General features: G+C 31.3%; 1 protein-coding gene across 2 annotated transcripts; it reads right to left on the bottom strand.

Moving 5' to 3' along the window:
• Window positions 1–3,720: 3,720 nt before the first annotated feature.
• On the bottom strand, window positions 3,721–7,592 carry LOC146944905 (kinetochore protein NDC80 homolog). 2 transcript variants are annotated; one of them, XR_015026173.1, is made up of 5 exons: window positions 6,455–7,592; window positions 5,842–6,088; window positions 5,069–5,215; window positions 4,114–4,457; window positions 3,721–4,022 (listed from the first exon to the last, which is right to left on the bottom strand). XR_015026173.1 is itself a non-coding variant. In XM_085743282.1 (4 exons), exons 1-4 carry the CDS (start codon window positions 7,537–7,539, stop codon window positions 4,209–4,211), a joined length of 1,728 nt encoding a protein of 575 aa, XP_085599408.1. In that variant the 5' UTR covers window positions 7,540–7,592; the 3' UTR covers window positions 3,721–4,208. The 2 variants fall into 2 exon arrangements, 1 of the variants encoding a protein (XP_085599408.1); XM_085743282.1 differs by having other exon boundaries at window positions 3,721–4,457.
• Window positions 7,593–10,134: the final 2,542 nt, after the last annotated feature.

Raw genomic sequence — 10,134 nt, forward strand, 5'->3', positions numbered from 1 at the left:
CATTTGGTTCTCGGTGTTGCCTCAGACTCTTCAGACTGATTTCTTCTTGGACCGGAGTGGGTTCCCTCGCTTTAGGTTCCCGTAGACAGTTGTTCTCTTTTTTCTGTTTTCTGTTTATTTTTCTGTTTGGTTCCTTTTTGTTTCTTGTTTTTTTTGAGGGTTTTGGCCTAGTCCCCCCTCATGTAATTTTTTTCCCCTTTTTTTAATAAAATTTCTTCTGAGTGTGGCGGCATAGGATGGGGGTTCTGCGGGGTGCCAACCTAGTTGGGATGTCGTTGCTTCCCCTTGATGCATGTCCACTCTCCTGGTTTAGCAAAAAAAAAAAAACAAACAAAAATAATAGGGGCCTCCCTTCCAAAATTAAAAAAAATTGGGTTTAGAGAAGACTTTCAGAAAATCTTTGTTGCATTTTTCAAGTGATGTAAAACTTGTGAGTATCATAAACAATATTTATAGGAAAAATCATCAAGTAATAACAATAATCACTCCCTTGATTTCTTCGACAAAAAAAAAAAACAATTAATCACTCCCTTGATTTAAGGATAAAATAAATGTGAAAAATATCTATTATTTTTCAAAAAGTCACAAATTTGAAACATCTTAGACAAATCTTAGACAACAGGCAATATCCGTAAATTTGAGCTCATATCTTAGATATTAAGCAAAATATAATATATTTTTTTTAAATGATTGCATTTGAAAAAAACTAAATAGCACTATGAATTTTACGCCATTCAATTTGTTTAATGGTTTTTGCAATTTTAGAGGAAAGGTCTCGAATTTTTTTTTTTTTATCAATTAAGCAATTCCGAATTTTTTTTGTTTAAGACTTTTTTTTAAGGGAAGGTTTAACTTTTTTTTAGCAAGTCCATTAAATAGAATCAACTGAAATCATAATTTTTATATTCTTTGCCAATCACTCATTTATGATTTTAATTCCAATTAAATACCTCCAATTCCAAAATTTTCTTCTATCCTAAAATAAAGTATCCGATTTGTTTTCTTTCCTAAAATAAATATTCAACGAAATTTATTAAAAAAAATATGGTGGATCACGGTCACTATACTTGGCACAGGGATTATTATGATTTAACAACGGTTATTATGGGTGATTTTCATTTTATAAAAATGTGACTTACATTTTATATTTTGTCATAAAAATATGACTTATATTTTATATTTTGCGATAAATTATAAATCTGATAATCTTTTTAATAGGTTAAAAATATATGCAATTTATTCCGCACATATTTTTATTTATTCTGCACATATTTTTATGTTATAATTGAAATATCATATTATATAAAACAATCTCGTTAAAATTTCATTCCTTAATATCAACTATAAAACATATGATAATAAAACACTACATTACACGATTATACAAATAATATAATAATACAATATAATTGGTCTTCAAAAAAAAAACATGGTTCGATAGAAAAAATAATAATACAATATAATTGGTCTTCCAAAAATAAAAAACACATGGTTCCATAGAAAAATTAATACACAAATGCTTGAGAATGGAGCAACATTAGAATGCCACATGTCGCTAGTTGAATGAAACTTTAAAACCTTGAAATCTAGTGACACATGTCAAGAATAGAAGAGAAGAAAAACATTTCCATAAAGGGCTATGGAATAGGCCGTAAATTTATATTATATAGATTTGAGCAAGGCTACAAATATATAAGAGAAGCGGTGTCTAGAAGGTAAACGAACGGTGATAACTGATAGAGGCATAGAGCTCTCATTATTATTTTAAATAATGTTATTTAAACATTCATTTGTTTGATAACTTATATGACAATTATATTTTTTTTTTTTAAAAAGTATGTATTGACACGAAAGACAAAACAATAGAAAAAAAAAAGTTAAAACATAATAGGGTCTTGTTAACCAGTACCCCCGGGCACTAGTTAAGCAGGTGAATATGGAAAGAAAAAACTAATTCAGGATCAAAAGCAACACTTTTTCAAGTTTCAAAAAATAAAATACACAATTTTCGAAAAAAACATTTTATTTTATAATTCCTTAACTAGTGCTGGTTAACATTTTCCAATATAATATGAGCATGAAAGAGAAAATTATTCTAAAATAGTTGTACAAATATCATTTCTCTATTATTTTTGTACATCTTTTAATTTTTCTACATTCATTTAACATATTATTTTTTATTTATCTCTCTTTCTATCACAATATCAACTTATCACTTTATATATCAAAAATAAAAATAAAAATCAACTTTATCACTTTATTATTTTTATTTCTTTTTCTCTCCAATGGTAAATTGAGGTTTGAGAGTCCAGGAATCATTTTCCAAATGAAATGATAAATTGAAAGCTAGGAATTGACATTTGGAGAAGGAGGTCCACTTGTTTTTCGTGTACCCAAACTACTCCTACGTGTTGGCTTGTCTGCCTTTAGTTTTGCCTTGTTCATTCAAATACCACAATTCTTAATATGTTTCTTTTTTTTGAGGGGACAAATTCTTAATATGTTTCCTTAACTCCTTTTAAACTCCTTCACACAAAAAAGAATACTCCTAATATTAAATAAATTATGTTTTATATTAATAATATAAGATTTTCCCAATATTTTTTGTTTATGAAGAAAAAAGTCACGTAATTCGTAGTTCAATAGAGTCTAAGAAAAATTTATTCTACTCAAAAAATCAAGGCAAAATTACACAATTAGTCCCTTAACTTTATTTTAGGTAACACTTCCGTCCTTTATCTTTTTTTTGTCACGATTTAGTCCTTTATGTTATAAAAAGACAATATCTTATCATTTTTTATAAGATTTTTTTCAAAGAAATTTTATTTTATAGGTTTGTATGATGAAGATTTGCGTTTGTCTATGAGTTTGATGAATTTTTTTTTGGAGTTTTTGATTATTTTTTCATAAAAAAGGATAACTATGTTGTTATTTTATAACATAAAGGACTAAATCGTGACAAAAAAAAAATAAAAGACGAAAGTGTTACCTAAAATTAAGTTAATGGACTAATTGTGTAATTTTGCCAAAAAATTCTTTCAATCAATTCATTTTAAAAAGAGTTTGTTAACCACTTAAACTCAACCACTTCGTTCTCTACCAAATTAAAAATGCTACACAAACTTATTACTCGAAGAGACTTTTTTGTTCGTATATTTCTCTCATTCCAAAGTTTTAATGAATTTAAATTATAAAAGATGTATATTTTTTCCTTAAAAAAAAAGATGTATATTTTTTTTTTGAGAAAGAAATATGTATATATTTGAAAATTTGTGAGATATATCGTCATATGTGAAAAAGGATACAGATAATTTGGAGAAGGTATGGCATAGAGAGTAATTATGGGAATAGACTGGGGGATAATGGGAGTGTAAACTTACTTTCTACTCAAATTATGTGTAAGCTAATATTGGCATATGAAGAACAGATTCACTCGTTACTATATATCTGGGTATTAAAATTTCAATTCTTTGGATAGAAAAAGACAAAATTATAAATAAAATAGTTTAAATAAAGAGTAAAATTGAAAGAATAAAGCTACACAGAAACTTGATATCCTCTTTTTTTTTTTTTTTTGTTAGTTTTATCCTCTTTATAAATTAGTATAAACATAGATTTTGTTTTTAAGGGGGATATAGATATAGATTATGATATAGATATAGATTATACATATAAAAATTCAATTATTTATTTAATTGCATTGAATAAATAAAAAGAATGTTTAAATGAAGGATAAAATTATAATGAAGAAGAAAATACAACACCAAATAGAATATATTTGTATACATAACATAGATATAGATAAAATCGAAAGCCTCCATTTTCTATTCTTCTTTGCGTATTGTGCCTTCAATCTAATGATGCACGTAATCTAATCTAATCTCTAATTCAATCAGCAGCATCTTTACATCAAATTGATGGAACAAGATGAATACACGAGCAAAATATGGAGCTGAATGGACAATGATTAGACACAGTCATTAACTTTAATGACTACTAGTTACAACCCAATACTAAAAAACCTACTTTCAATGAACCACATTCATTCATATTTAAAAGTAGACAGAGTCATTAACTTTAATGACTACTAGTTACAACCCAATACTAAAAAACCTACTTTCAATTAACAACATTCATTCATATTTAAAAGTAGAACAATCAAGTGAAGCAAAGCAGTAACTAAGAAGACTGTCAACATGAAGCTTCGCTTATTCAATTCTCTGAATTTTACGGCTTGCCTCCAATATATAACTATATTTTTCTGGGAATGAATCTCTGTATATATTTGAGACTTCAGTTACAGTTTCTGATAGCCCGCTTCTAATCTCTGAAACTTTAGATCCCACATGTTCTTTATACTTTGAGACTGCATCAATCAACTTAAAAAGTTTACCGGCATGCATTTGAATTTCTTCATCAGTTTGTCTAATCGTTTCCTGCAACTTCAATTCAGATGCCTTGACAACAATATAAAAAGTTCATTAGATACAATGTTGTCACATAAATTGGGAAAGATTTAAAACGAGGTATTCAGCAAAGAAAAGCATAGTATATATTATGTTGAAATATTCATGTTGCTAAGTTTGGAGATAGTTTAAGCTTGATGGCCCTTGAACTAACTCGTTACTACAAATATATAGCTGCAAGTTACATGTTACATATCACAAATTATGGAAGTAAGAAATATATAGCTACAAATATATGGCCCTTCAACACAGTACGAAAAACATGCTAGATGTGGAAGTAAGAAATTATGTCAAATTATGCACTCATATTCTTGCACAGTATAATACAAGCCAAAAAAATAATTGAAACACAAGATCAATGGGTAGCAACTAGCATCTTAGGAAAAAATCCAAAAACTAAACTGGCACGAAATTGGCCAATCAATGTGGAATGCATATTTACAGCAACCCTCCAAGTTCATTGAAACACAATAAACATAACAATGACAGACAGATGTTCAAACATTCAATACATATAACAACTACCAACGCCTTTTCCCCCAATTTGGTTCAAATACAACTGATTTTACTATTAAAGATAAAAATAAGAATCCAGATTTTACCTTTAAAACCTCAGCTGCCTCGCTTTCCATAATGCCCACATCATGATCAGCTAGCTGGATATCGTCCGACATCTTCTTAGCTTCGGCAGAACATCTATTTCTATAGTCCTGTGTTTCATTCTTTATCATGTCCATTTGAGTTTCCAGCTAGTGAATAAATCAACAAGCAGTAGAAAAGAAAAAGTCAAACAACAGAGAGTGTAACATAAACATTGTCAGAAAAGGGAAGAGTGGGTATGAATTTGATTTGTCATCTACAACAAAGAATTTTCCTTTTAATAGTATTTTAATTTTGTTTTTCGGTCACATACTATATCATTTTCTCTATGTGTAAAGATAACAACTAAAAGAAATATCAGTTACTTAAACTATGTACTTTGGACTGGACCTATTATTAATATTATTATTTAAACATTGTCGCGTGGAGTCAGAGGACAAGTACAAGGAGTGATTTCAATTTGATGAGAAAAAAACATAAATAAGAACCAGTAGACAGTAGTACAACAACAAGTATGAAACACAGGCATGAGCCATCAATTCAACAACATTACCCCTGCATCAGCTTCCACATTCTAATTCCTGCAGGCCAGCACCACTCTGATACCACACTGTCCACACACAATCAATCTCTATCCAAACTCACTCTCTCAGTACATCAAATTCGACAATAATCAATCTAAGAAAACTAGGATTCATGTCCTTCATGTAAAGCACAAGCACACATCGCACAATAAGTATTAAAATCAGTACTAAGAAAGACAAAATACACTTACTTGATCAATGCGTGACTGCAGTGCAGCAAGTTGATTTCTTTTCCCCTCAAGCCTAGCAGCATTTTCAGCGGACTTTTTCTGAAGGGAAACCAACTCTTCCAATTTCACCACCGAACTTCTCTTGATGTCATCAGCATAGGATTCAAGTACAGGCTTCAGCATGACTTTGTAATCAAAACCCATGATTTCAGCAGGCGTGGTTCCCTTGGGATTCAACACATACTGAATGTCATTACCAATCTTCAACCTAGAAGCACATGAAATGAAACATTTGCTTAGTAATTAATTCCCTGCTAACATTAACACATCAGCGAATGAATTTGTCTAGTCTAAAGACAAATAGCCAAATAGTGCACATTCAACTAACTAGTAATTATGATCAGTGTTTTCAATTGCTGATAGCGTAAAATAGAGGATTGTTAAAATTTCGCTATGCAATAGTGCTATAGCACCACTATAACAACCACTATTTGACAACATTTTGTACTATATAACATAACGTATCTCAAAACAATAGTGGTTGGTCCTAAATCCGCTAGACTATAGCAGCAATTTAACAAATGATTATAAAACAAATGGGGCACAGTAAAATACATGAAGAAAAGAAAAGAACCTCCTAAGGGCCTGGTTGCAATCGATGGAGAGAGCCTCTAAGTCTTTGATCTTATGTGCGAGAGTGCTATCAACTTCCCAACACTTTTCCTCCCAAGCATTCCTAGCAAGTTCCGCCTCACTAGCATCCCTCTCAGCAGCCTGCAACTCCCTCTTCATCCTATCCACATCTCTTGCATTAAAAGTCTGCAACTCCACTTTCGTCTTAAGCTCCTCATTCTCCTCAACAATCCTCTCATTCTCCACCACCTTAGCCTCCAACTGCTTCTCCTTCTCCGCCAAAACCCTCTCCAACGGCTCAATCCTTGATCCAAACTCCTCAATTATCTTATGAAACTTATTCACATCACCTTCCAACACAGCCTTCTCTTTCTCAAGCTCATCCTTCTTAGACAGCGCAGATCTCACCTCCTCCAATTGCGCCTCCAACTCAACAACAGTTTGCTCCACAGCAACCAGCTTCTCCTCAGCAACAGATTTCTCATGAAGAATCTTTTCACGAATTTGATTTTCCATATCAAGAATAGCCTCGTCATCACCTCCAATGAAATTAAGATAACTATTCAAACAATATCCAAATAGAATATTATTATTATGAAGAATAGTTGTGGTACTCGACGAATTCGAGAGAGATAGGTTAAAATTACAGATCTGAACAAGCCAGTGAATAAGACAAAGCATTGAAGGCCATTGATGCGGGGTAGCAGGGTTTTTAAGAATTGATTTATTAAGTTTAAAAGGGTAGTTGAAGAGTTTGAGAAGTAAAGGAAGATCGTCTTCGATTTTTGTAACGGGAAATTCAAGGAGTTCGGTGAGGAAAATTAGGGTTTCGTGGATTTGTTTAGCGGAAGGGGAAGGAGAAGATTTGAAAGAGATGTGGAAATTGTGAGAGGCGAGGAAGGAGTTGATGGTTGCGATTGCGGATTGTTGATAGGAGCGGTCTTTGTAAAGGTCGAATGAGGGGATTCCGACGGAGGAAGGGCGGCTGCTGACGAGACTGATGTCGGAGTCGCGGTGGTTTAAGGGGGTTGGTGGTGGGTAGGTGTCTTTGGGTTGGCGACGGTGGGTGGCGGTGGGTTGTCTCATTTTCCGGGGATTGATTTTTTGAAATGAGTGATGAATTTGAAAATGAAAATGAAGAGTTTCCCTCTTGTTGTTGTTGAATGCAACGGGTAAATGAGATTTGAATTTTGTATCCGGAGAGGAAGTGGCTTGAAGAAGTGGGGAGCGGAATATTTGATTTAATTTAATTAATAATTTTTTTAAACCATAGTTTTATTTAATTTAACTAAGGTCTTGTTAACCAATGTCCGAGAGCACAGCACTGGTTAAAGAAGAAAAATTGTTTTGGAAATATAAACTATTACTTTTGACTAACTAATTATTACACAACTTTTTAATAAAATCTTACCTCTTTTAGCTGCTTAACCAATGCCCCGGGGCACTGGTTAACATTCTCCTTTAACTAAATGTACGCGTTAGCTTCTATCAATATAGTTTGAGAAATTCTTGCATGATCTTGCCCTTAACACGTCATCCTTGAGCCTATCCAATCAAATAATTTCAATTAATTACTTTAATATAAAAATAGAAAGAAAAAATAATATTGCCACCCACGATCAATTCTCTAAGTGGAGTTACTCTCTCTCTCTCTCCATTTTTTGGAACGACTCACCCTTCTTTTCCGTAACCTTGTCCATCTCTTTTATTATACCAATAATTCAAGTTTCATAATTGTGTGGAGAATTCAGTTTTTTTCTAATTCCAGTCTCATCAATTTTAGGACTTTGATGATGAAGTTTATGTTGATTAAGAGTTCTGAAATTATTCAAAGAAACTTAAGTCGGTATGTTTGATAATTATAAAACAATGCAAGAGATGATATTGTGGGTTTGAAAGCATCTTAGGAGAAGTTGATGACGACTTATAGGAAAGTACCATTAAGGCTATGTTTGGTAACCCAAAAAAAGAGCTTATAGCTTTTAGCTCATAGCTTATAAGCTCGTCTGACAAAAAAAGCTCTGTTTGGTAACGCTTTTTTACAACGTATAAGCTATTTTTCAGAAGCTATTCCAAGTAGCGTTTGAGCTTATAGCTTATAGCTTTTTGTTTTTTCTTCCATTATTACCCTTGTTATTTTATCTAAATTCCATTTTTACCCATTATAATTAATTATAATATTGCTCCTTAATAAAATGCTACAATCCCTTTGTTTTTTTTTGAAGCAACTACAATCCCTTTGTTTTCTTACGGAAAATACTACTAGCCCTCCGTGACAAATATTCACTTGCCTTTCATTTTTTTTCCTTTATACCTTCAGTTTCTTTCTTTTTTTCACGGAACTAAACCATTTCATATCTGTTTCTAGTATTTCAGTTTCCTTTGCAATGGTTTCTAGTATTTCATATCTTTTTTTTGGTTACATCTATCTGATTCCTTTATTTCATTTTTTTCCTTTATACCTTCAGTTATGTTTACATTTTAATTTTAATGAAAACATCCCTTTCGACATTTTCAACTAAGTACAATTAAATAGTTACGTTTAATTTTTTAAGGATAAACATTTGAAAATAAATATGGCAACAAAGTTTAATTTTATAATATATAAAAGATATATTAAATCCCTAAAAGAAGATATATTAAATTAATAAATTTAAATGAGTAAATTTTAAATACTTAAAAACTAATATATATAAATTTTGTTATGAATTAAGAATGTCCTTTTATGTCATTTTACATTTATCAGTTAGTTGAACCGCTAATTTTACCAAACACTTCAATTAACTTATCAGCTATAAATCATCAGCCATCAGCTATAAGCTATCAGCTAGCTTATCAGCTATCCGCTATTTTTTACCAAACAGAGCCTAAATCAGTGACATTGTTAAGTCATGTGGGTTTGAAGAAGGCTACTGAAAACTGCCTTCCAATTTAAATAGATCATGTTGTCTTTCCCCCTTAAAACCTATTTAATTTTTATTTTATTTTATTAACTAATTAATTGAAATTATTTGATTGGATGGGCTCGAGGATGACGTGTTAAGGGCACACTAACCTAATTTCTAAGACATGTTACATACCTGAAACATGTCTTAGAAATTAGGGTTTTTTTTTGTTAGTGTGTTGAATAAAGTAGATTCCTTGTACCCACATGCTTTATTCCTTGTTTATTTCATGGTTGAGCATAGGTGTTTGGACTAAAACTGTCATTTCTGTGCGTTTCTGGAGTTGAAAATAGGAGGGGTAGGACTAAAACTGCAAAAAAAATGATAGTTTAGGGACGATTTTGTTTGATTTGAAAGAAGCAGGACCAATTTCATGAGCCGGTCAAAATGCGAGGGCCAAAAGTGTAATTAAGCTTACACACACAGATATATATATATATATATATATATATATATATATATATATATATATATATATATATATATTTCAAAAGTTGTCAAAAAATGAGTATAGAAATATCATTTCTCTTAAATCTACATTGTTTTTCGCCTATTTTTCTTCTCATACTAAAGATATAGAAGTGATGCAAAATCAGGTTTGTTAAAACAAAACTCAACGGTATCTGATTGGTGGGGGAGGACAGAATTTTTTTTGCTTACTCATCCTTAAAGTGAAAACAATTAGCTAGTTAGTCCATCACGCTGGCTGAACCTTTCACCTTTCCTATTCTCAAAC

This window comes from Medicago sativa, chromosome 2, assembly GCF_051527215.1.
Source record: "Medicago sativa cultivar Bolivia chromosome 2, Bolivia_mono, whole genome shotgun sequence".
Classification (NCBI taxonomy): Eukaryota; Viridiplantae; Streptophyta; class Magnoliopsida; order Fabales; family Fabaceae; genus Medicago; species Medicago sativa.

Bases quoted from the DNA above. Each gene is read 5' to 3' on its own strand.
- LOC146944905 (XM_085743282.1), bottom strand. From the start codon at position 7,539: ATGAGACAACCCACCGCCACCCACCGTCGCCAACCCAAAGACACCTAC. The intron at 5,216-5,841 runs GTAAGTGTATTT...TTTATTCACTAG, and splicing joins TGCAGTCACGCATTGATCAA to CTGGAAACTCAAATGGACAT. The intron at 4,458-5,068 runs GTAAAATCTGGA...ATTGTTGTCAAG, and splicing joins AGGCAGCTGAGGTTTTAAAG to GCATCTGAATTGAAGTTGCA.